General features: G+C 40.0%; 1 protein-coding gene and 1 long non-coding RNA gene across 4 annotated transcripts in view; one reads left to right on the top strand and one right to left on the bottom strand.

Annotated features, from left to right (window-relative positions):
• CREB3L1 (cAMP responsive element binding protein 3 like 1) overlaps nucleotides 1-25999 on the bottom strand; it is a 98934-nt gene extending 72935 nt beyond the window's left edge. Inside the window, exon 1 of the mRNA XM_058161745.1 lies at nucleotides 25462-25999. Coding sequence (XP_058017728.1) covers nucleotides 25462-25551 — 90 coding nt within the window. The 5' untranslated portion in view covers nucleotides 25552-25999. The remainder of the gene's footprint in view (nucleotides 1-25461) is intronic.
• On the top strand, nucleotides 744-13724 carry LOC131187456 (uncharacterized). 3 transcript variants are annotated; one of them, XR_009152556.1, is made up of 3 exons: nucleotides 744-804; nucleotides 1580-1786; nucleotides 12957-13724. It is a non-coding gene; the product is annotated as an uncharacterized LOC131187456 (long non-coding RNA). The 3 variants fall into 3 exon arrangements; XR_009152557.1 differs by having other exon boundaries at nucleotides 754-913; XR_009152555.1 differs by having other exon boundaries at nucleotides 754-1258.
• Nucleotides 26000-26970: the final 971 nt, after the last annotated feature.

Genomic DNA, 26970 nt, shown 5'->3' with positions numbered 1-26970 from the left:
TTGTTTTCTAATAAAATGTTCATTTACCACGTTTTTTATTTGGGGTCTGTGGCCTTTGTGAGGGGGGGGTGAGGAATAAGAGAAGCAAATCCAAGCTCTTGTTCAAGCTTCACTGTCTCCAAACCTGGTAAGAGAAAGAACTGGCTGACAAAAGTAGAAGCTGAAAGTGCTTGAATCCCCCAATAAAAGCCATGCCTGGAAGCACATAGACTACCATAAATTAATCTGGAACAGAAATGCAAATGTGAGAATCCCCACTTTGGCTAGGAATAGAGAACAGACACTTCTTATGCTCTGAGGATTAAATCTGGGGAACATGAACTTTACATTCAAAAGAGGGGGGGGGAGAACATAACTTTTGTTAGCATTTAAAAACGGCCTAGGAAAGGTTTTATTCTCGTTTCTGTGTGTACTGAACGGAGGAGCTGCTTTGAATTTATTTATGTCTAGACAGTATAGGGTGAAAATTGCTGTGAGGATCCAAAAGAAACAGGCCCGAGAGGAGTAAAAAAGACAGCAGCAACTGGGCGAGGAAAGGCCAGAGGGAACCAGAGAAAACAGAAAGGAAGAGGTGAACTCCCTTAGCAGCCGGCCAATCCAAACGCCTTAAAAGGGTTAACCGAGTCCCTAAAGAGACTTTCTAAAGAAACAATAAGAAATCTATCAGCTTATTGGACAGTTCCTAGAATCCCTGAGCCAATAGGAAGGGCTGCCAGCTGAGAAGGCTTTTTGGTGCGCAGATCAAGAGGAGTGCAGGGTTAGAATGGAGCAGGCTCTGCTTAGGCGGAGTTTCTCGGGGCCGAGGTAAGGACCCCGGCCAGCTTGCTTTGAAGGCAGATCGGTCTGCAGATAACAAAAATAATCTGAATCGCTCTGTGGTTGCTTCTGAAAGCAGAGCCCCGACACAAGAGTTGTAAGTGGCTTAGTAATGCTTTCTGCCTTGCTCGGTCTGTTTGCTTTTACCGCAGTTACTTCTTGCTGCCTAGATTTAATCTTCTAATCAGAGTGCGATTTGGAAGATGGAGAGAAAATGCACTCTTTGTGCTACAAAATACAGGCCCTGCTGCGTGGGAGTGTTGTTAGTAGACTCCAGGTAGCATAGAGGGAAAAATTTCACAATTGGAAAAACACAAACAAAAGCCACTTACAAACCTCCCAGTGTTTCCAGCCCCCAGTCTTTCAGAAAATATTTTAGCCTGAGCTACAATTCTTCATAATCCAGAGAAAACACAAGGCTCACCAGGAGACCATCAATACTGTAAGTGAAAAAGCAGCAAAATGAAAAATTTCATCACCTGAATATCCTGGATCTTCTGGTATTGTCACCCTATCCCACTACACAAAAATAAATTGCTAGTATCTCCCATTCATGTTTTTCAGAATATATACATTCATCTGCATTTGCTGCTTTGCAAGAAAATCTTGAGGTTGCCATAGTGGGCAAAAATATGAGGAGAAAATAAGATCAAAATATTACAATCCTCCAATTTCCTAGCCTCTTGGACAAAATTCTTTTGTTGCATTTAAAAGTCCCTGGAAAGGTTGATATAGTAGCATTGCACTGTGATCTGTTTTTCAGCCAGACACTTTTCCTGAAAGCTGGAACCATGGTTGCGGGTTACTACTGTAGCTGTGCCGGAGGGGAGAAGTTTTAAATACAATAATGTGTATCGGAAAAGACAAGCTGCAGGAACAGGAATACTGAACCTCAGAGTTAAAATGAGGCAAGCAGTCTCACCAATGGACCACCTTCCTACAAAGTCATCAGAACCACAGCAAATCAAAGGTGAATTGCATTTTTCAGCAGCTTCAAATAAGTTGGCCCAGAATTGGAAATAAATTGAACAAGGGTAGTGAAAGCTGCTGGAATTCTTTTCAATCCCTTAAAAATAATTCTACTTCAAACCATGTGACCTGTGAGGAAAAGAAAAGGGAACTTAGAATAGAGAAGCCATTAACTTTTTCTAAATCTTTGCCCAATTGCTTCCCCCATTTTGATGCATGGGAGTGGCTAGAATTTTTCTCCAGTTCTTAGCAGTGCCACTGGTCATGTGGCAGGGTCTCAGGAACAGAATAGTTGATTGCTGCCAATTGCCTTTCCCATAGGAATATCTTAAGGGATTCTTTCCCCTGGATTTTTTTTTCTGCAGCCCATTATCAAATTTGATTTGGGCTTTTTTTTTTTTTTGCAAGCTTCTCGCCACACACCAAATTTGGTCCTTATGTCCATTTGAGGACCAACTGAAAAAATGCTTATGTTTGACTGCTTGCTTTATATTTTGCCTTTCCTTCAAGCTGCATATTTCCTCCCAGCAACTCTGTGAGGTAGGTTGGATTGAAAGTTAGTGATGGACTGTAAATAACCCAGCAGATTTCATATAGGAGACTGGCCTTGAACCTATTTTCTCCACACTTCTTCCAACTCCTTCACCACTAAGTTATGCTGGTTCCCAAGGTGTGATTGGTAAGTGTTTTCATTTCGGCCCCCAAAATGACTTGTTTTCATACTTGAGGGCCTTGGCCTCCTGAGGCCCGTAAATCTATCCTCTGAGTCATGTGGTAGTGTGGGTGAGAGTTACTGGGAATCAAGCCACACAATTAATATGGATCTACTAATCAGGATGTTGAAATTTTCTGCTGAATATTTTAAAACTTCCCCTCAAGTTCATGAGCTTTCTTAAGCTGAAAAGGTATCTATTTTATCAGTTAGCTGATAAGCAGCTCACTACTAGAAGAACAAGTACAGTAGTAAATCTGGCTTGTCATAACAGCATTCCAATTATTTTACTTCAAGTTAGAAACATTCTTCTGGCTTGCTCCACCAGTAAATAAATGCTTAGTGTTAACACCAGTGAATGATACATGCTGGCACTGCAGGAGAAAAACTAGAGTCAAGCAACCAGGTCACTCTATAAACCTCTCTTTCTCTAAGTGTTATAATGCTAGACCAACCCCCAAGATTTTAATTGTCAGTAAAACTATTTTTTTGGAGTATTTTATGCATTGAGACATGTGCAAAAGAAAGCCAGGTTATGAATGCTTAGGCACAGCCTACTCTAGAACAACATCACTTTTGTGCATAAATGCATGACTGCTTGTGACTTAATAATAATACTTAATATTATGCCCTAGATTAGTGTTTCTCAATCTTAGGAACTTTAAGATGGGTGGACTTCAACTCCCAAAGTCCCCAACCAGCAGGGAAATTCTGGAAAATGTGTGAACTTGGTCTGGAGTATTGTGCAGTGTTTTATTTTGGACACCAAAGGGATTGTACATTTATCTGGTTCTATGCTATCCTATCAACTTTTTCCCCCCATTGCAATAATTGCAAATCATCTTGGAATAGTCCTGGATTAACACCAAGAAGAACTTATTTTTGCATTGCAGTTCCATTCAAAAGGCAGCTGGGTTTTATCAAGTATAATTTATTAATCTGCAGTACAAATTGTCAGGGAAATTCCCTGTAAATTTATTTCAAGCCCTTCCTCTTTGAAGGGATTTTATATTAAAATACTGTATATGTGATGGTAATAATGCTTCAGTTCCCTGTGCCCCCTTTTGAGAAAGTAAAAACAACAACAATCCTTGTCCATTCTTAACAGGTTTTGCAATTTATAAATGTGTACTGTTAATCATACCTATGAGACGTTAAAGAATGTAGTTCAAATTTCCCTCTTGAGGTTCTATCAAATATTTACCATACTCTGGCTTTTGCTTTTGAGTTGTATGCTCCTGGAGGGGACTTCTGCCCCCCACACACTTGAATGCTTAGCGTTCCTGTCCTGTCACAATATACAGATCATGAAGAGTCTTGAGACAAGAGTGCTGAAGAGTTCTTAAAATCTGATTAATATTCCCAATGCTCAGTGGACAAGCAGTGACTGACAGTCCCACTGCTCTTCCTGGGAAATTACAGGTAAAACATTATAATCATCTATAATTCCCCCGTCCGTCCCTTCAGGAGAAGATTTTACTTTTCCCACTCCTTCGCCTAAAGAAGCATGGGGAAGGGGAGGGAGGAAGCAGGATGTGATCTGCAATTCCTGTGTTAAAGAATAGAATAGAATAGAATTTTTTATTGGCCAAGTGTGATTGGACACACAAGGAATTTGTCTTGGTGCATATGCTCTTGGTGTACATAAAAGAAAAGATACCTTCATCAAGGTACAACACTTATAACACTTAATGATGGTCATAGGCTACAAATAAGCAATCAGGAAACAATATCAGTATAAATCGTAAGGATACAAGCAACGAAGTTACAGTCATAAGTGGAAGGAGATGGGAGATTGATTATTTTCGGAAGATCTAGAAGGGCACAAGATTGAGGTCTTTCTCTGGGTTTCTAAGTTCGGGGGGAGGCTACTGGATTTACCTCTTCCTTGTAGGAGGGTTATTGTCGTGTCCCACTCCTCCGCTGATGACCGGGTCAGGGAAATCCGAATCAGGCATGCCTCTGCAGCTCTGCCAAAGTCCTAGCAAAGTTCTCAAGGCAGGCAGGAGACCAGAAAGTGACTTCAGCAAGATATGTTCGACTTTGCCTGACTCAGAGAATGCCAGAAAGCAGATCCTTTATATAGGCCTTGGACGTGGCTCCATGACTCAGCACTTATCCAGGCCTGCCCCGCCCTTCCTTCTGTCGCCGCCGCCTATCAATTCTTCTGAAGCGAGGGTCACTCCAGTCTGCAGCTGTTGGTAATTGACCTTCCTCAGGCTCACATGCTGTGGGGGAGGGGGAGGGGTCTAGTTGCTCCATTTGCCTGGGCATGGAGCCAGAGCTGGGGGCTGGAGGTACTTCTTCCTCCTCAGCCTGTCTGGGCATGGAGCCAGGGCTGGAGCCGGGAGGCATACTAGGACATTCCTCAGCGTTCGGAAGCAGATAAGAAGGCCCCGGCTGCGGTGAAAGCGGGCGAGACACAACAGTTATATTGTTTGCCTTGTGTTCTATTTATAAATGTAGTCCTTGACTTACAACCATTAGTTTTAACGACTATTCAAAGTTACAATGGCACTGAAAAAAGTGAGTTATGACCCTAACTCTAACCCTCACATTTGAAACCATTACATCCTCCTCATAGTCATGCGATCAAAATTCAGGGATTTGGCCACCGGCATGTATTTGTGATAGTTGCAGCATCCCAGGGAAATGTAATCGCCATTTGCAACTTTCCCAGCTGGTTTCTTGATAGGCATAGTCAACGGGGGAAACTGGATTAAGGTAGTGACCATGTTGTTCACTTAACAACTGCAGTGATTCACTTATCAACTGTGGCAAAAAAAAAAATGTCAAATAGGGCACAACCCACTTAACAATCAATTTGATTGGCAAAAGAAATTTGTGGTTGTAAGTTGGGGATTGTCTGTATATAGGAATATTACAAAAATCTCAGGGATACTGTTTTCTGCTGGAAATAGAATCATAGTTACTATTATCCATTGAGGAACACATGCTAAGCCATGGCATGGGATACTTGATTCTAAGCTTTGTGTCTAGTGTTGTGTGAAACTGGGTCATAAGGACTTATGTGTATCTATACCATCTTTAAGCAAACTGGTTTAATGAGATGTGTGAGCATTTACCATAGTGGTTGGAGTCACATAATCACTAAGCCATTTGTTTTATTTCTTTTATTATAGTTCATTTGCCAAACTATCAACATGATTAATAAACCAGAATGATTGATTTCATACAATGTGATAAACTAGAAGCAAGCATTATATTGTGGCTTGGTGCAGTGTGTGAATGCAGTCTGCATGTAGTAACAGCTCCCTCTCCTAGATCTTAGGTCAAAGATTTGAGACTTGGCTCAGCAAGAGGTTTTTTCCTTGTTTATACAATATATCTAACTCGATCAGACACTAACCCACTCAAAACCTCCAAGTAATTCTATCTGTACACAGTCACATTAAATATAGAATTGGTTGTGCTTTTTTGAAGAACAGTCTGGGTGGGCAATGCGCCCTTCAAAAGTAATTCAGCAGGAAGCCTTGCACATAAAAACCCACTCATTCAAGTTAATACAATCTTAAAGTGATGGAAAGGGAAACAAACATCATCTCTACATTTTCTGCTCAAAAAGTTCTCACCTGTCATTCACTATTTCTCTGTTTGTCAATAGGTTGTCAACAAAGCACCTTTCCAAGCTAAAAATATGTTAGTCAAGATCTTATTACACATATTGTCAGGTGCAAGAAGACAGGTACCAAGGCTGTTCAAAGGCATACAAATGAACCCTCAGACTCAGACTGTTCATCTCCTACACATATTCCTGTATGTAATGTAACTTTGGTCAGAAAAATCTCTCAGGATTTTTCAGCTTTAATCTGTGGCAGACATTGAATAGCCTGTATTCACACAGGAATCTTAGTCAGAATTCATAATTACAAAAATTACTCAATAGTGATCATATCAAATTTTTGCAGCCATTATAACCAAGACACAATCAAAAGGAAGGATACCGCCCCCCATTCCAATAGCTTAAAAAAGTGAAGGGCATCACTGAAGGTGGCAGGCGCATTTTTTGCAAGCCTTAACTCAATTTCCCTTGGTGCAATTCATCATTGTTACATAGATACAGTGATCACACTGACAAATTTTATTAGAAGGTACAAGCTACAGCTACAGCTCACTTCAGATGCAGACTTCATCAGCTGTAGCTCATGAAAGTCTGTGCCCTTTAACAAAATATTGTAGTCTGAAAAGATGGTACCACTTCTTGCCAGTATAAATTAACTTTGTTCTTCTCCTACAATAACACCTAATAAACTCTGTACTTTCTTGTTCTCCTAATCTTTCATTGTCTTCTCCACTGTCTCAATTACCATGTTTCTAATAACCCATTGGATGATACAGGGACAGTCACTCCCTCACAGCCTAATTGACTACAGCAGAGTTCCCTAATCTTTCTGGCTTTGCGGAGGGGAAGGGGATGGTTCCGCAGGAGAGTCTCAAAGTAGAGTAAACCAATGGTGAAATCCAATTTTTTTTACTACTGGTTCTGTGGGCATGACTTAGTGGGTGTGGCTTGGGCGTGGCAGGGGAAGGATACTGCAAAATCCCCATTCCTACCCCACTCCAGGGGAAGGATACTGCAAAATCTCCATTCCCACCCCACTCTGGGGCCAGCCAGAGCTGGTATTTGCTGGTTCTCCGAACTACTCAAAATTTCCACTACCAGTTCTCCAAACTCAAAATTTCTGCTACCGGTTCTTCAGAACCTGCTGGATTTCATCCCTGAAGTAAACCCAATGTTGGCGGCTACAGATGAAGCTTGAAAGATGCCAGTCTAAAACTCAAGAGGGGAACAAAGTTGATCTATGACACATGATTGCTTGATGTCCGTAAGTACTTCTTCTCTTCTACCCTGATATAGATTGAACAACATACGTTAAATAGCCCATTTTCTGCCATTTCTTCCCAGAAGTAGTGACTTCATCCATTACCTATCAGATCAAAAGGGTTCAATGAATGTAAAGCAGTTCATCCAATTCTTAAATTATGGGAAAGAATGCAGCATCCAATGGAGCTTCAATTTGACTTGATAATAAAATATTACATGTTACATGAATTGTGTAGAAATAAAGATCAGGCCATACTGATGGCCTGAAGCCATAATACCAAACAAGCTGAGCGTGTCCAAGCTTAGTTTGATATGCTAATTGCTGTCATCTGCCCAGAAGAGCAAATCCATGAACAAAGTAAATCAAATCCTGTCTTAATTCTTTGGCTTTTTCTGATGCTTGAAGTCAAATGATTATATATAATGCTAAGCTTAACTAACCAAGCAGCAAACAATTTATTAGCTTCACATTCTTGAAGGAAGAATCAGGATATATCTCCTGTTCAAAGACACTCTGGTTAAAAACCTAAAGATATGATATTCAAATAAACACACTCAAACAAAGATTTTTAAAAATTGGCTCACCTTCTCTTCATTTTTTTCTATTTCTTTATTAACTTTCTTTGTCATTTAAAGGCACAGTCATCTCTCTGACTAGTTTCTTGCTTTTCATAAATATATACATACTTTTCAGTTAGTTTATTTTAATGTTTTAATCCACTTTCTTATCAAAATTATTTTTTGTTTGTCCTAATCTCAACTTTTTTTTTTTTTTACTTTTAGAGGTGGGAACATACTGAATTATTTTTTGATTAGAATCTAACAGTTTCTCCTTCAAAAACAGATAAATGGCAACTCTTGAATCCAATCCTTAACATCAGGAATATTACCAATTTCCTAATTTCTCAAAATAAGAAAATGTTCTTTAAAGGCATAGATTTTATGCAATCTTATAATGTTAGAGAATTATTTTTAATTCTTTTTTATGTAGCTTTAGAAATGGATTTGACATTTGATTAATATGTGATAGTTGTAGATATTTTTCCATTTTACTGGGTCTTTTTTGGTAGAACATTGCAAGGAGACTCAAAATACTCCCCCCCCCCATTCTGAGTCCTGGGTATAAGAGGGAAGGTTTCGCTAAGCAAGTAGAATCTGTTTTGGTCCATTGAGTCTTTTGCCCAAAATGGTTGGGGTGTCAGCCATAGATCCTGCTTAATGTATTATACAGTTGGTAGAATTCCATTGTATTATTCTGTTGTTCACTTATGGTTTGAGTTTGCTTTATATTTGCTTCAGATTTAACATTTGATGTCCTGGCTCTATTTGGCTTGGAGTGGGATCAAACTATTATTTAAAAAACCAATTTAAAAAATTGAGTTAATTTTGGCAATATGGGGAAGGCCACATGGTATACCACTGTTTATTCTAGCATTAACAGAAGAGAACAATGCACCCGAGCACAACCTTCAAGACCTATAATGTGTCTCTCTAACTGCTCACAGTAAGTCATGAGTTTATCACAGTAGTAGTCTTTGTGATACACACTGGGGGGATCAGACGAGGGGAGACTTGACAGCCCTAGACCAACATCACCATGGCAAGAGTTTTGTACATGAAACAGCAACAGTGGAGGAGGAGTGCTTAGGAAGGAGTGATTAGGACAGCTGTTCTTGATTCAAGAGGAACAAGAGTGGTTGCCTCACTGTCTAATTTTGTAGAATTAGAACAATTCTGTTGACCTAGTCAGTCAACCAGAAGGAATTAGATTTAGCCCTAAACAGACCTAGTCTTGTTTGGAGTTTAACTGTATCATGCCATATAAATATTTACCAGATGGTTAGCAGTTCCTTCCAACAACTATACTAGAGATAAACTTCCAGAAAGCTTATAAAAACAGGATTTTTCCAGGCATGGTCTCAGTTCTTCCTCTTTGCAGCCACACAGGAGGGACCAAGTGTAGAAAAAGCAGCAGAAGCAGATGAGGGATAAATTCATCCCTCTGCCCATGTTGGCACCAACTGTGATCTTGCCAGTATGGATTTTCTATCTCCAGGAAGGAGAACCACCACCACCACCGCCCCGCAAAAAAATGAAAAGTGACAGTCTCTTTTGCTGGATCTGGGAGAATTTTGAGTACATCACTGATTGAATCTTTTTATATCATTTGCTGGCAGCCACAACTGCCTGTGAAAGATGATGGCTGGGTTGTACAGCCTGGGGTATTTGTTACTAGCCATGATGACAAAAACGATGCAGTGTATGTGGTGTTTTGCTGTCACAATACAAGTTATACTCTACTGTACTATGTTTGTGTTGTGATGCTCCCTTATTGAATACCTTTTTCAATCATCCAATCTAAAAACCATCACTTTAGCTCTTTCCATTTTCAGCGGAAAGTCCATAGAAGATTTAATACTCTGCAAAAGTACTTGTGATTTTATCTTCTGTTGTGGGTACTTCAATTTATCTTCATTTTATACACAGATAATAATCTTGCTGGCCAATAAAATAGTACCCTCCTCCATGAATGTATCCATTATAAACAAATATATTCTTCCAGAATGGTTCAACAGTCCTCTTCTCCCTTTTATAACTTTTATATATTTTGTTTTATGTACACTGAGAGCGTATGCACCAAGACAAATTCCTTGTGTGTCCAATCACACTTGGCCAATAAAAAAATCTCTTCTCTTCTCTTCTCTTCTATTTCTCCCTTTCATAATAAACATTTTTGTTTGTTTTAATTTTGTAATCCATAATTGGGCATTTAAAAAAATAGGGTTTTTTTTCATGTCCATAGCACTTTAGTCCCTTTCAGTACTCCATACTTCTATAAGCACATGATCTTCTCGGATCTTCACGTTTCCCTTCTTTTCCTACTTATCTCTTTGTTTAACACAGTCAGCCAATCAACTTCCCTAACAAAGTTAAACATTTTTCTTTCCCACGGAGCTATATTATCTCTTTTTTTAATTTGAAAAAATACTTTAAATAAGGCACTATTCCAAACTGAACTGTCTCTTTAGTCCATGTTTTAACTTTCTTACTCCAAAATCCCAATAACCTTTTGCATTTAATTCTTTTCAAATCTTTGTAACTGGTTCCTTCCTTTTTTACTTTAATCTTTCCTGAATCAAAAGTGCAATCAGCCAGGTGCCATTAAGTGCTACTGCTACTCTGAAGGTCTCTTTACATTCTAAATTTGCTCCATTTAAACATACATTAGAAAGTGAATCTGGCATACTCAGTGCCCTTTAAAATAAGCTTCGCATGAGGCTGTGGACATAGTGTTTTCTTCCATAGCTCCTGGCTCCTCCTCTATTCATAGGTCACCCATAGGATAACTCCAGAACCTCTGGGTTTCCTTCTTGCAAGAAGCTGCTTCCTCAGAGCTCATGTGGGCAACCTCATGACTTCTCCTGTTCCAGAGGAGCTCTGTTAGCTAGGCATGTCACCCTGATATCATTCTGTGTCTCTGCATCATCCCTGCTGTTTTATGGAGAGGTCCTGTTGTGCCATGTTTCCACTTGGAAGTCCAACTGTTACGGTTTATATCAGTAGGAGGACTATGTCGAATGAAATAAGGAAATGGAAAAATTTACACTTGTTTGGGGATTAGTTTGAGTCACGGATTTGGAATTACCTAGCAGAAGGGAAACTGCTTTCCCTTACAGCTTATCTCAACAATAAATACAAATGCTAAATGTACACATATGCACATAAAACCCAGTGACCTGCAACCACAGAAACCGTTTCAAGGAATAGCGGTGCTCTGACAACAATGCTAACTTTATGCATGCCAAAAATACTGCAAGCATATGCAATACAAATCTGTTTGCAATACATATACATATACATATACATATACATATACATTACGTGCACACTTTTTATCTTTATAAGCCATTCCTTATTACAATTCTTATTAAAGAGCAGATTCAACTGCTCAACATCCACATTTGCAAAGATGTGGATTACAGCAAGGTATCAGAGGCCTGGACTACTACACTGGAAGGAGCAGCATAAATCATTGTCACATTTCATTTATGGTTAAGAAAAAAAATCCGCAGCTTGAAGAGAAGTAACTCTAGAATAGGGAAGAGAAAAATGTTGACTTTGTTTCAACTTGCATTTGTAGCTTATTTAAGAGTGACACACAGTTTCATCCAGAATTGAAGCAGACTTACACAAGTTTTTTTTCTGCCTACTTTTCCCCATAACAGTTCTGTGAGATAGATTGGGTTTTCATTATTGAAAGTGGACTGGACTTAAGAGAAATATGGGTAGTTGTAATATATAGTTCTAGTTGGGATCAGTCTTCAATTTGGTGCCTTCTAGTTACATTGAGAAAATTGGTCTGAATAGACTTAAATTTTAAAATAACTAAATGTGAATTCTCATAGAAAACTGAGATTGTGTGAGACATTCCTCATTTAATTTTGACTCCAATCAATTTAAAATAACTTTGTTATAGAAGTTATTGTGGATGGATTTTTATCCTCCAGACCAGGGGTGTCAAACTCAAGGCCCCGGGGCCAATCCGGCCCACGGGGTGCTTAGATCTGGCCTGCGGGGCCGCCCTGGGAACAGTGAAAGATTGGTCTGTGGTGCCTCTGTCAGCAAAAATGGAAGCCGGGAGCTCTGTTTTCAGCTGCAATGGCCTCCTGCAATCTTCTGCCAGCAAAAACGGAGCTGAGGAGGCGTTGCGAGCTCCATTTTCGCTGGCAGAGCATTCGGGCCACCACATGCGCCCCTGACACGAGTGATGTTGAGCTGGACATGCCCACCCTGTCCTCGCCCATCCCGGCCCCTCAGGTCAAACACAATCCTGATGCGGCCCTCAATTAAATCAAGTTTGACACCCCTGCTCCAGGCTAATGCTTTACTTCCCTTGAGCACAAATAGTTTTTAAATAATTTCCAATGCAATCCAGGATGCTCTTTATTACGTCCACTTTTCCTTCTTTCTCCTGCTTCCAAAGATGTATACACACATCTTTTCTCTCTCTTTTTTTTTGCTCCAATTAATTGTTCATCTTGGGCTCAATTTCTGGAGGTTTTGAATGGCATTTTGGAAAGCTAGATGTTGGACCGCAAGGGCTTTCATATCGACCCAGATGGGAAAGTCTTTTCAAGCAGCAGCTAATGGGGTGTGGTTCTTGGTTTCATTATCACTTCTCTCTCTGCCCCCCAATCATGTTCTATTCTGAGCATCTCAGAGATTATTTATAAAGGAATTTTACTTTTATTATTGCTACTATTTCTGACATGTCAAGGTTCTGCTCTCTCTTTTTCTCTTCTGTGCAGCTACAGAGTGGGGAAGGATGTGTATTTACCTCTATTAATATCAACCAAAGCAATGACTCAATCCCCTTGGCTCATTTTCCGCAGAAGTGCTTTTTAGCCAGAAGCTTTCAAAGAAGACTTTCCAAGGTTATTCTGCTTTAGATCCAACCCTGTATTCTAGGTTAACAAGATCCAGTTGGCTAATCTCACATGTTGTCCTTCTGATTTGTATAATGGAAAACGGTAATTCCATACCAAGTATGTTTTTTTGTTTCTTGATGTTCATCCCAGTTTGCTAATTGAAAATTTTTTCCTTCTGCTTCAGGTTGACAGGGATTTGGATGAGTCTAGGAAGTAATAGGAGCAAGACAAGGAAGAACTAAAAGCCAATTTGCCAGGCAACGCAAAGAACTGAGGAGATACATCTTCTCTGCCATACGGCTGTGGCAAGATCTTATAATCTTCCATCAGGAATGATATGGATGCATAACTCAATTTATTAAGAACTACTGTGAGCTGGCCTGAAGCCTACCAGAGTCATGCCCAACTGTTCCATATTCTTCCTGGAAGAGTCAGAATCCTTCCTCTGAGCAAACATGTAACACTGGCAGTTACTGTGGAGCAGTCAAGTAATCATCCACGGTATCAGCAATAAATCATACATTCATTTCCCTTAGACATTAAGGGTAAGGAAGAAGAGAAGGATTCCAAGTTGGATGATAGAGATTACATCATTGTGGATAAACCCATGAGCCTGTCCAACTGAAGCAATGCCAATAGACCCAGATGATTCAAGAGTGCACTACATGCATCTCCAGCTGTTGACACTCTTTCTTCTCCAGTTGCTCTTTCATAGCTTCATTTGCCTCTTGCTTATTCTTTCTTTGGGGAATAATTTTAACGAAAAGGTGGAGCTGACTGAGACACTTACAGAGGGAGTGGCATCTGAAGCAAACTGTAGTGATAACACTAGCACAATATTATTGCTAAAATGCCACAGAGCCATACTTACATTTGGACATCTGATGTAAGTATATAAAGCTTGGCATCTGTGGGGTAATATTATCATGCATGTTTTGCAGTTACCCCCCATTTGTCCACTCTGTGAACACCCTTGTTAGGGTCAGACTATAACTTTAAACAGAGCATTGATCTGACAGATGTACAGGCATTGTAGGAAAAGCTATTTCTGATCAGTCATGAGTTAACCTGCTAAAATTTCAGAAAATCATTTTACTCCTCAGTATCAGACCGTATACAAGTTTAAATATTAATGCTAGTTTTGTTGTTGTTTTGATAATGATGCCCGGAGAGTGCTACGTATCTAGTTAAAATATTGGACTGGGAGGGGGGGGCATGTTCAATTTTATCCTCAGCTATGAATGTTCATTGGACAAGTTATCCTAGCTTCACAGCTTGCCGTGGGGGAAAAAAATTGCAATATAAGGGGGTATTAAATACATTGAGTTGAGCACCTCTTGGAGTACAGGTGAGCTGTAGATATGGATATAATAGGGATGCTTTTCACTTGATGAATGTACTTAGACCAGTGATGGGTTGGCCTCGGTTCGGACTGGTTCTATAGAACTGGTAGTAAAACTGCCGGGAGGCTCTGCCCACCAACCCGGATGTCGTCATAGGCGATCTGCGCATGTGCAGCAGAAGCTCGGTGTGCGAGCAATCCCGTTGTGAACTGGTAGTAAAGATAAGTAGAACCCATCCCTGATTTAGACCTCTATGTGTGAGAAAATTTAAACTTATACAGACAGAACACAGACAGAAATCAAAGCATCCGAAACATTTCTGAATATCTCTAGGGCTGTAGGAGAAGTGGCAGAGTCTGGAGGCAAAGTCAAAAGAAAGCTCAATCTAGAATCCATACGTAGCCACAAATGTACTAAATTCAATCCACTGTGAATCCCGTTGACCCTTATCTAACTTCTAGCAAGCGTTAACCATTAGTTGAGAATATTCCACTGTTTAATTGGAACTTCAAATGCGGTCCTGATTTTTTGCATCTGAGAGAGGCAGAAGAACACACTTGAAAAAAAAATAATAAGATAGAATTAAAATATGTATAAATAATAAGCTGAATAGCTGATAAAAAAAGTGATATGTATATAAATGTTGTATGTTTGTCTTGTGTTTTAATGTGTTCAAAATAAAAAACTTTTTAAAAAGAAAAAAGAAAAAAATGATCTAAGATAATTTATTACTATAAGATTGGTAAAGTTTTTTTTTTATTTGCATTTATATCCCGCCCTTCTCCGAAGACTCAGGGCGGCTTACACTACGTTAGCAATAGTCTTCATTCTATTTGTATATTTATATACAAAGTCAACTTATTGCCCCCAACAATCTGGGTCCTCATTTTACCTACCTTATAAAGAATGGAAGGCTGAGTCAACCTTGGGCCTGGTGGGACTAGAACCTGCAGTAATTGCAGGCAGCTGCTGTTAATAACAGACTGTCTTAGCAGTCTGAGCCACAGAGGCCCTGTGAAGTTGAACAAGATGGGAATTGCAATTATTTCTTTACTTTCTTCTGAGTAATACACCTATTTTTTTTGTTTTGTTTTTTAAAAAATGAGGATACAAGAGGAAAAAAGGAAGACTTCCACTGCTGTGTCTTAAGTTTGCAGATTTTGCTAAATCGTAAACCTTGTTTTACACAGCATGATGACTAGGTTCATGTGTCATGCTGAGCTATAATAGCATTTGGTTGGGTTTGCCTCGGCATAATGTGTGGCCTCGGCCACTGTGATTTGTAAATCATATTTTATGACATAGCATTATGACTGAACTAGGCTGAAATGGCTTCTTCAGGCTTCTTTTACTTGAAATAAAACTTGGCCGACTGTGATCTGTAATCCCAGCCATTGTATGGACCAGTTCTGTTCATACTGTGCACTTTATTTTTATTTATTTATTTATTTATTTATTTATTTATTTATTTATTTATTTATTTATTTATTTATTTATTTATTTATTTATTATTTACATTTATATCCCGCCCTTCTCCGAAGACTCAGGGCGGCTTACATTTATTAAATTCATTTGCCTCCCATCTCACTTCTCTAAAGGGAACTCTCAAAGTTAGGCCCTTATTAATTAGCCTCTTTGAAAATATGTTTTCACTCCTTCAGGCTGGACTAACCAAGCTACAGTACAGTAACTAGCCATAACTCAAAAGGTTTCTTTATTAAAGATAAACTGTCATCCATTTATAAAGTAGAAAATAGGGTATTTTCTATGCAGGCTAGAGAGCTGGGCTCTCTGTATAAGCACTGAAGACATCACAGTACCTCTCAGAACAGCTGGGAAAGCTGAAGTCCCTCTGTGCATGGAATCCAGCAAAAATGGAAATTACTCAAGAGTGCCTGGCTAGTTTTTTTAGTTCCCGCCTGGGAGAAGAAAGGGAATGTTCAAGTGGAATCAAATGCATACGGCTTTTTTTAATTAAGTAAGTTTTGCATCCTTTGCAAAAAAAATAGTATTTGCCATCTCTTTGAAGGAATGTTAAAAAGTTTACAAAACCAAGTGCATTCTGCTGTGCAGATTAAATGCTAAATGGTCATTTAATGACTACAGAGAAGGGTCATGTTTCTCTTGCTTCTTTTATCTTTCAGGTGACATTATTGAGGACTTTCAAACCATTTTCGTTGATCTTCTTTTAGTCTGTCTCTGCAAAAGCTCTTCACAATATCTGTAGCCTTTTTTTTTTACTCACCTTCAAATAAATAATAGGCTTTGCAATAGTATATTAGGTTAATTTGATCTTTATTTGTAATTTCTTGCCTGCATACACACGGCCTTAGAAGCAGGTATAGTGGAATAAAGCCTTGTTCAATCCCAGCATAGAATAGCAGTAGCAATAGCACTTAAGACTTACATACCACTTCATAGTGCCTTACAGCCTTCTAATCGGTTTACAGAATCAGCATATTGCTCCCAACAATCTTAGTCTTCATTTTACCGACCTCAGAAGGATGGAAGGTTGAGTCAACCTTCAGGATCGAACTGGCAATAGGAATGCAGAGTTAGCCTGTAACACTGTGTCACCACTGCTCATAGAATAGAATTGGAATTATTTATTTGAAACGCTCTGTTGAATCAGAATTTGCACAGATTTGTATAGTACAAACAGGAATTCGATGATAATAAAGACCAATGCAACCTTCAGGCAGGTTAGGCTTAATATTAATAATGTAACAATAATAATTTAGCTGAGCCTTGGGTCTGTTTCAGTCTGCTTTAATCTGCAATAGGACTTATATTTATATACCGCTTCACAATGCTGTACTGCCTCAACAATCTGGGTCTTCATTAGATTAGGATTAGACTATCTGGTGCTTTTCAGTTATTTTGGATTTCAATTAACATAAGTCCCAGAAAGCACGGACAAGGAGTTGTAGAACAAACATCCAGAAAGTACCACTGTATGACTCTGGGTGGTTTAGGCTGGTAGATACCAGTTCATTTCATAAGATAAGTATGCACTGTGTAAAATCTTACATGGTCCTTTCCACATTGCCCATCATTTAGCTTCACTGGTTGACACCAGATGCTACAAAAAAGGATGGCAAACTTGTGAGATCACTAGTAAATCACAATGATATAAAATTGTACAAGTATTCTTGTTTCTTTGTATCCAACTTCCAACATAAATAGAGAATGGATCCGTCTATAAGGCATGCTTGAACCTGAGCCCTTGCTGGGCACTCTGGACTATTCTTGGTGACCGAGATAACCGCTTTGTGCATGTTCTGTCTACCATTACTCCAATGCTGTTAAATGCCAGCTATTTTGTTAGGTGGCTTTTGCTGGTTTCTCGCTTTAAAGCTATAACAAATCTACTTGTCTCAATGCCACTCCCCTGGAAAACTATGTTTCTACAGTAAGTGCTGTGGGCCAAATTCCTTGTTAAAGAGAAGAGAAAAGAGTGGCCGTAATGGACTGTAGAAGCAACATCTCAGTTTTTCAGCACACAATCAAGCCAGCCAAAAGCCTTCTTTGAACTCTTGAGTTTTGCTTCATTTTGAAGATCAGGACCTGCTACATTACAAACATCTGGGAAATGTCTACTCTTAGCTTGAAATGTCTAATTGGATGGTCAGGGAAGCTGCAAAGTAAAGTGTGAAGGTAACATACTTTTCTTCACAGCAGTGAACTGAGCACAATGGCACACAGACCTTTTATTCAAAAAATGTTTTACTTTCTTTGCATGCCCTGTATTTCTAATGCTTTACGTTAAAGTATTTTGCTGTCTTGTGGACAGATCTGTTTGAATGGAAGACCAGATGGAACACCCTCTAGGCTAGATTAGAAACTTGAAAAACATCCTGGAAGAAGAAGAAGTCGAAAATCACTTCCAACTCCCAACGGTTGCTAAGAAAGATGCAAGATTATCGTTGTAGCCATTAGATGTCAAGCTCAATTGAAGAGCTTCTTTTGTTGGCTTCCTCACCTTTCATCTTAATAAGTGGAACGACTTGCCTGCAGAAGTTGTGAATGCTCCAACACTGGAAATTTTTAAGAAAATGTTGGATAGCCATCTGACTGAGATGGTGTAGGGTTTCCTGCCTGGGCAGGGGGTTGGACTAGAAGGCCTCCAAGGTCCCTTCCAACTCTGTTATATTATATCTCACCCACTGTACCTCAATATGCACTCATGGTGCTGATCTGCCATAAAGCAGAATAGTTTATGGGTCAGATCCCACCTCCAATATTATGTCCATTCCTAGACTTTCATGATTCAGAGAAATTGGGGTTGGTTTACAGGTATCAGTACACAGGCTGCTGCATTTTGCATCTAATGCTGTTTCCAAATCATCTTTAAGAATATATCCAGTTAGATTACAGTAATCCAATTTGGAGATAATGGGGACATAAATGACTGTGGAAGAATTGAAGCGATGACTTTTGAAGGACTGCTTGGCTTTCAGGAGGACAACTAGAGGGGTTCTGCTTGATTATCTGTTGACTCGTAGATACCAAACAGAGATAGTCCTCAACTTACGACCACAATTGGGACCAGGATTTCTGTCACTAAGCAATGCATCCGTAAAGTGCAACATCATGTGATCCTATCACTTATGACAGAAATCCTGGCAATCCTTGTTACTATTGTAACTCCAGCCAGCTCCATTAAGCAGGAAAGGGAAGGAGTCCCATGTCTTATCAGTCTGAGGTGGCTCAGACTGATAAGACAGTCTGTTATTAACACAGCTGCTTGCAATTACTGCAGGTTCAAATCCCACCAGGCCCAAGGTTGACTCAGCCTTCCATCCTTTATAAGGTAGGTAAAATGAGGACCCAGATTGTTGGGGGCAATAAGTTGACTTTGTATATAATATACAAATGGATGAAGACTATTGCTAACATAGTGTAAGCCGCCCTGAGTCTTCGGAGAAGGGTGGGATATAAATGCAAATTTAAAAAAAAACGAGAGCAGGGGTCTCCAGGGGGATCTGGGAGACCCAGGGCAGGTTGTGCATAAGTTGGGGGTGGGATGATGCCATGTGGAGCAAGATCAGAGAGACCAAGGAAACTGGGTACGAGGTGTGTGCATGAATACTATGAGTGTAGGAAAGCTGGGGAAAGAACACACTACAGCTCTGGGCTGTACGAAGCCCCTGAGCTGCTGCACAGAGTGAAGCGCAGCCCAAGATCAGCTCAGCAGTGTGATGCAAAGTGACTTCTTGCTGCCCTGGGAAGCCACAGCCCAGTCCCATCTGCATTTGTCCTCATCCCAAATTCCGTCACCTCAGATGACTTTTGCATTCTTATTGCTCCTGCAATAAGGTGTACCTGGCCTGGTCCTTTGCAAGGCAGCTACTGGCCACATGAGACCATCTTCCCCAGTTCTTGTGAGAAAGCCACCAGGCAGAAAACTGGGGAAGAATGCCTTGTATGGCTAGCAACTGCCTTGTGAAGGGCTAATATGGGCATGCTTGGTCAGCAGTGGAAGCAAAACGATGGCAAAGATCAGCTGGGATGGCAAGGGCCATGGAGCGCAGGGCCAAAAGAGCATAGATAGATGAGTGGGGAAGTTGAAACATCCTTGCAGTCAAAAATGCAGAAAGGCTGCCAAATGCCCAAATTTTGATCACATAATCACAAGGGTGCTGCAACAGCCATAACTTTGGAAACTGGTCATAAATCCCTTCTGAGCAGGTCACTGAATGAATGATTGTAAGTCAAGGATAGATAGGTTTTCAACATGATGATCTGTCCCTAAATTGGTCCTCCAAATGGGATTATGACAGGACTTTTCAAGTATTTGAAAAGATGTGACATTGAAAGCCAACAGCTAATTTCCAGCATATTCCAGACTGTGGGACATAATGGCTTTAAGTCACAGGAAACTAAAGTCAGATAGAATATTAGGAAAAATCTTCCTAACAATAAGAGAATTCCAATTATGCAGAGAGATAGTGGACAGAAGCAGAAGCTGGGCAGCCAGTTCTTTGAGAAAGTTTGATTTGGGTTCCTGCCCTGGGCAGGGGGAGGGAAAGTCATCATTTCCCAGCCTTAGTAACTAAGAGATGTGGACTTCAACTCCCAGAATTCCCCAACCAGCCATGTCTAACTTCTTTTGAATATGGAATTACTGAATTCTTTTCAAGCATATAACCATGAAGTAGTCTGCAAGAATCACACTGTTGTACAAAATATTTCCCAGATCAAAATACTGGCACTAAGGTAAAATTGATTTCCCAGTCTCGAGGTTGTGTTATGCCAGAGTCAAATGTGTAGTTGGATCTAATCTGAAATGCCTGTTACTCAATGTGACCTGATTTAACACTCCCAACAGCCATAGACTGCCTTTGTTATTTAGTAAAATATTTAATGTGTAAAGATGTCCGTTGTTATTATTGGTTGGGTTTTTAAAAAAATCTATATTTGGAATTGTCTGAATCTTTCACAAATTTCTTAGAATGGTCAAGTCAACAAGAACATCCTGCCATTCACACTATTGGTAGACACAGAAAGACTATTGTGGAGTTTCAACATTCAGAAACAGTCAAGTTTAGTGACTCTCTGATGTCAGTGGCCAAGAGCCAAGAAGAAGAAGATGAACAAACAAAAACGGTTAAGGGGACCATCTATGTTATAATATTAAGAAAAACAATGTATGAATAGAGCCATTTTGGAGAAATTAAGCAATGGTGCCAAAATCTAATGCTGACTGCAGAAAAAGTGCAAAAATATTTTTAAATGGTTCACTGCAATCTATAAGTAAATATCAAGGACAACTAATTTTACTCATAGACTCTTTTCATGTATGAAATCTGACTACAGGTTCCCCTAAGTTCAGGATCATGTGATTGGTCAGAAACAAACATCATCCTGTTGCAATATTTTTTAAGACCTGCAATTGTGTAACAGTAAAAGAAATATGCCGTCACAAAATACTCAGGATTCAAGCCACATAGCCCACCCAGCCACACCCTTTGTGAGAGCACTCCATTCAATACACCTGTCACTTTTCTATCAGTTAGCACTCTGTGCCTCTCAGCAAGTTCAAGCTAGGGTTAAGGTCAGGGTAAATTGGATACCCCTGACAAATTTTCTTCAATATATATTGCATTTCTATAAAAACTGGGTTTGCTGACTGAATACTTTAGTTTAAGGGTTAGGGTTAGGCAGTAGTTCTCAACCTTTTCTTCACCATGGACCCCCTTTAAATACCTTTTGTGGCCACGGACCACCAAGACTTAACTCAAGATTTGAATCATAAAATTTCTTCAAGCCTTCATGGCCCTCCTATGACAATATCATGGCCCCCTGGGGTCCACGGGCCACAGGTTGAGAACCACTGGTCTAAGGCAAAGCAAACAATCCGGGGACATTCTAGATGTTGCCAAGCTTCTAAGCACTGACTACAGGATATGTTTCCTAAGGATGATGGAAATTATAGTTCAGTAATATCTGAAGTGCCAATGATAATCTTGTCTGATCTAAGTTACAGACGGTGCTGTTTTGCGTCTTATATATCCAAGCAATTTAAGTGGGGGAGGGGGCAGAGAAGAATTAAACGTCTTTTAAATTATTCCAACTCTATTCTTAATCCTGGTCTTATAAATCAAAATTTTCTCATTTTGTTACTCTTTTCAGAACTTTCCCAGTTTTCCTCAAGGAAAATTACATCTGATCAGCATTTAATTGGAGGTAACCACTTTCCTTGCTTTTCCAGGGTTTTGAAAACAAAGCACTAGGAACCACAGTCCCAAATCTCTAGTCTAAAATAATGCTTTTAAATAAAATAGGTTAACTTAGTTTAGTTTTAATTCTTCATTGATGAAGTAGAACTAGTAACACTTAATTTTCAGGACAACTGTATATGGGAAACACTGGTTTGACAGTTGTAAACTTGGTCAATCTAATTCTATCACTCTCTAACAAACTGTTACTGTAGCATCTACAGAAATTTATGCCCATAGGTTCCTAAATATATTATTAAACTTTCGACTTGTATCTTTTCTGCTACTTGCATAGATGCATCACTTGTAAAGGCTTGGGATCAACTCTGTTGGCTTTTGAATTAAGGAAAGCAGAAATGTTTTTAGAATTTTTTAAGTTGCCTCTGGATGGAAGAATGGCACCTAAAATACAAGTGAAATGTCTATATTTTTGGTGATAGCGATTAGCTTTTTTGGCAATTGCTGCATTAATAATCATTCCAAATAATCTAAATTCCTCGAGAACTATCACTGCAAAGTAAGAGACCTTTTCCATGGCTCATAATACTCCACTCTTGACAAATTGTGTTATTTCCTTGCTTCCCATTCAGACTGCAAACAATAGGTAATGGTGAGTAATATATACTTATGTAATTATGACAGGTTAGCAAACATTAGCCAAAGTAGGACAATTTACTATTTTAATTATTAATATAGTCACTGGTAAAGAAATTTTAAAGGCTGCCAATATAACACTCCATAAGATAGGAGAAAACCTTTATAAAATCTATTAATAGGTTTTTCTCCTATAAAAATGCCATAAAAAGTACAGTATATCTCTCAATGATTGAAAACAAAGCGGTAGTGCTTTTTAATATGCAGATATCAAGTTAACCAAATTGTCCAGTCAGGTTATCATGATCTACTCTGAGGAGTAGTAATTCTCAATAGTAGCAAGTATATTACATCACTTTTTCCCAGGACCTTTCTCCCAACGGAAGCTGCCAAGTGCTGTGATTGCACGGCACACTCACCCATAGACTAGATACCCGTATTTTAGCCTAGTACTTTATGCAATATTCTCATGACATTGTTTTTTGGTTCCTCATATCATGGAAACTCATAAAATGAAGCAACCCATAGTACAGTTAAACATGGGTAATCCTATCATGCAAATACAATCATGAATCAGACATCTTTTCTAGCTAGGTCATAGCTAAAGTCATGGTACTATGATGTTTCCATTGATTCTTTCATTTTTTAAGAATGTAGAATATCCACGACACCTAAGCAAAGAACAAGAGTGAAAGTAAAGTACTTTACTTTCCCTTAAAGTAAAATTTGTAGTTCTGCTATAACACGAGTGCTGCAAAAATCCATACATTCACAGATGGCAACAAAGAATTAGTGCCCTCTGCATCTCTCTACTGCCATATATTGGTCATATGCATTTTGCAGCCTTGATATAATGGCCTTAGTTCCTATAGCTGAGAAAGAATGAGACATACCAAAGACTGAATACCTCATTCTAGGAGGGGAAAAAATGTTTCTGTGGAGAATATAAGAGGCAAAGAATAGCTCAAAGTTTCTGTCAATATTAAATTGCAGCAAAGCAATCTATTTTAAGACATTTTGCTCTTAAATACATGCTTCATAAGAATAATCAAATGTGGTCTGAAATGCTAGGGAGGGGGCATGCATTCTTCCTGCCTACATGAAATCTCAGTCCACAAATTACAAACATTGTAAAGAAATTGTATGTAATGCAAGAAATTCTGTCCTAAAATCACCTTGGGAACAGATGGTTGGTGCTCTTTAGACCACAGGATTTTTTTTTTTAAATTGTGCTATAAATTATTCTCAAGCTTTTCACTGAATATTGGCAATGCATATAAATAAAGAAGTACAGAAATATATTAATTTCCTAAGTCTTTACATTATGGCTATATTCTCATATTAAGCTTATGCATAGTTAACCAAGTTTCGGAGTTTACACAACATACTAAGTAAAATAGATGATTATTAATTACTGAGTGTGCAGAGTATGTACACAGCCAATGGCATTTGAAGTTGTTGTTTCTTTAGTATTTCCATTGATATAAATAATTTAGCTATTAAAACAAATATTCTTTTTAATTTCAAATATACCTTTCATCCATTTCCAAAAGACATTATTTTAAAGGAAAGAGGTAGATTCAGATGAGTTTCCACAAATTGAGCTTTTGACAATTTAAAACACAGGCAGTGAAGTCACCCATCAAAGCACATTAATGTCTAGTAGATTGAATTCTATTTACTTCTTCTAAAAGAGTCAGCTGAATTATTCCTTCATGTTTAATTATGTACCTATTTCTATTCTATCCTTTTTCTAGTTCTTACGTATTGCTATTGTGGGTGTAAGTAAGTTTTTTTTCTTTCCTCCCTTCTTCTTGAACATATAGGACCTCTATAGTTCTGGAGAACTTGGATAAACTACAGATAAAAGGATGAAACTAGAATATATGTAAAGGTTAACTCATTTCATCTTAGATGAAAACTTCACCTTATAATCAGACTTCATCCACTATTCTATAGTTGGCATGATTAGCAATTATGAACAAAAATATTAATTAGTAATGATTATTGTCATTTTTGTCACTCTTTTAACAGTAGAGTTGTCTTAAATGTGCTGAAAATTAGAGTTCTACAAACAACTCAAGAAGGGACTAGACAAATATGTAGAGTGAGGGATTAACACTCTAACAATGCTGCTGCTCTGATCATGTCTGGAAACTCTTTTTTTAGTAAAAATGGATCTAAATAGGTCTTTTGCATTACGCTGGCCATTAAAAAGTGTCAGTTATATGATATGTCCAAGCCTGTAAGTTCTAGTGTGAGTTTTAAGATTCGAAGAACTCTTGTGCAAATACATAAAACCACAAAAAGACATGGAATATCTTATTTAACTGTTGGGGGAGGGGAGGGGAGAGTGTTACTTTTCAATTAATACTAATCTATAAGTGAATTCCATCAATATTTCTAAGGTTTTGCATTGAGGTTGCAAGGCAAATATGTCATCAGTCCCAGCTCCCAGCCACAACCCATATTCCCACTTGCCCATCGACCACCCTTTGGGCTGGTGCCTATATGCACTCTTGAAAACGATGCGATCAAGTGATAACCATATAAATCACTCGAATATTACAGAACAGATAGCTTTTCATGCTCGATTAAACCCAGCGTTGTCAGTACAGCATCCTCCCACATCTGGCTGCTAGGTATCAGATGCTGAGCAATTATGCAGATCTATATAAATCAACCCACAGCTTTCCGCCTTGGCTGGTAGCCAAGAATGCAGTGGCCGAGCGGCAGAATTTCCAGCGGAAAACGGTGGCCGTGTGGATCAGTATGCAACACGTGTTACTTAGCCGGTCCGGCCATTGAAAACCAGTCAGTGGCAACCGGCAAACCCGGATTTTAACACGAGGTAGCTGGAGACAAATCCAGGCGCATCTCGGCATACACCTGGTTTCCTTCTGTCATGCAGGGGACCCTTTCCTTCTTCTTGCCTTGGCAAGAAGCAGATCCACCACCACCACCCAAAAAAACCCTCGGAGGGGCTGCCTTAAAAAACCTTGCCTGCCCCCCCACCCCCGCTTCCACTTACCACATTGTTAAGAAAATCCGCTTCATTCAAATCGCCCAAATCCAGGAAGCTGGAGGCGCCCCCGGGGAAGGGCTCTAAGATACCGTCCATAGCGGAAGAGTCGAGCCCGAGGAAGGCACGGAAGAGGTGGGAAGGAGGGAAGCCGCTTTGTTCCCCGCCAGAGCTGCGGGATCCGTCCTAAACGGACAGCCGGTGAGCCTCACTGCCGCTCAGCTCGGCGGAGCAGTTCCTCGGGCGCCGGGCAAAGGAGGGCTGCGCCTCCCTCTCCCGAAGGAAACCTGTAATCCATGGGGAGAACCGATTGGCCGGGGTGGGGTGGGGGGGAATCGCTTTCCCAGTGGGAGCGGCGGGCGCTCGCAATGGGGGCTTGGAGAGGGTGGGGCCGGTGGGGACCCCTCCAGTCGGGGGAAGGAGGGGGGGCCGGGAACGGGGATGGGGTGAAAGGAGCGGGCGAGGGCTGAGGCAGCCTCCGGGAAGGTTGGAAGGAGGAGCGCCTCCGGGATCGCTGCCCAGCTGTCACCGTCACACGCCTTTCCCCAGTCCCCGGCCGTCTGACCGCTCCCCCCCCACCCGTGCCACGCCTCCTGCCCCTCCCTCGCCTCGCTCCGGGATATTTAAGAACCGGGACACCCTCCTCGGGCTCTGATGCAATCGAGGGACCCGCCCATCCCACCGCTTCCAATGGGCGATCGGGACCGGCAGGAGAAGGAAGGCTCGCGGCGCGGCGTTACGACACGCTTTGCCGTTCCGTAGTATTAAGGTTGCGACCAATAAGTTCCCAGCGGCGGAGGAAACGGCGCTTGGAGGCATCGGCGTGGTCTGAATGCAGGAGAGGAGATGATGATGATGATGATGATGATGGAAGTGACCAAAAGATGGTCTGAAGCTTCGCGTTTGCATTCTTCCGGGCGCGCTCCTCTTATCGATTTATAGGAAGATTTAATCAAAGTGATTAAGAGAGGAGGCGGTGGAAATCCAGACAAGAAATAAAGGGGACTGAAAAGGCCCAGTCGTGCATATAGTTATCTGATGGCCATCAGGATGAATGTTTGAGATCTACATAGGTCATCAAGAATCTATGGCATAATAAAAGTGTTTTTAATTCTTAGCCTGGTGTCCAACATGGTGCATCCCACTGAGGCCAATCTAATTCATTCAGGCAACGGCTCTCTTCTGAAAGAGTCTTTGCTGGGTTTCCCAAAGCAGCAGTGAACCATTAAGACTATGGCCACTGACAGTACAATAGTGGAATAACAATTAAAGAACTCCTCGGTGCTTGCAGGCAAAACCCTTTTTTCAGTGAAAATACAACTCATTTAAATTTGTGTTTTCTCTAAATGCATACTTTTCTCATGATCTGAGGGGATAAAACCAGGAGAAGGGATATAGTACAAACGTATGAATCTAAAGGGACTACAGTCACAAAGTAGAAAGGAAAGCAAACCAGATCTGCTCATCAGTAACCCTGTAGTTCAGAATTTGCACTGCCAGTAGAAGTTAGTTTATTTC

This window comes from Ahaetulla prasina, chromosome 1 (assembly GCF_028640845.1).
Source record: "Ahaetulla prasina isolate Xishuangbanna chromosome 1, ASM2864084v1, whole genome shotgun sequence".
Taxonomy (NCBI): domain Eukaryota; kingdom Metazoa; phylum Chordata; class Lepidosauria; order Squamata; family Colubridae; genus Ahaetulla; species Ahaetulla prasina.
Note: the sequence above shows the minus strand (reverse complement) of the source record. Positions and strands in the feature narration are given on the sequence as shown.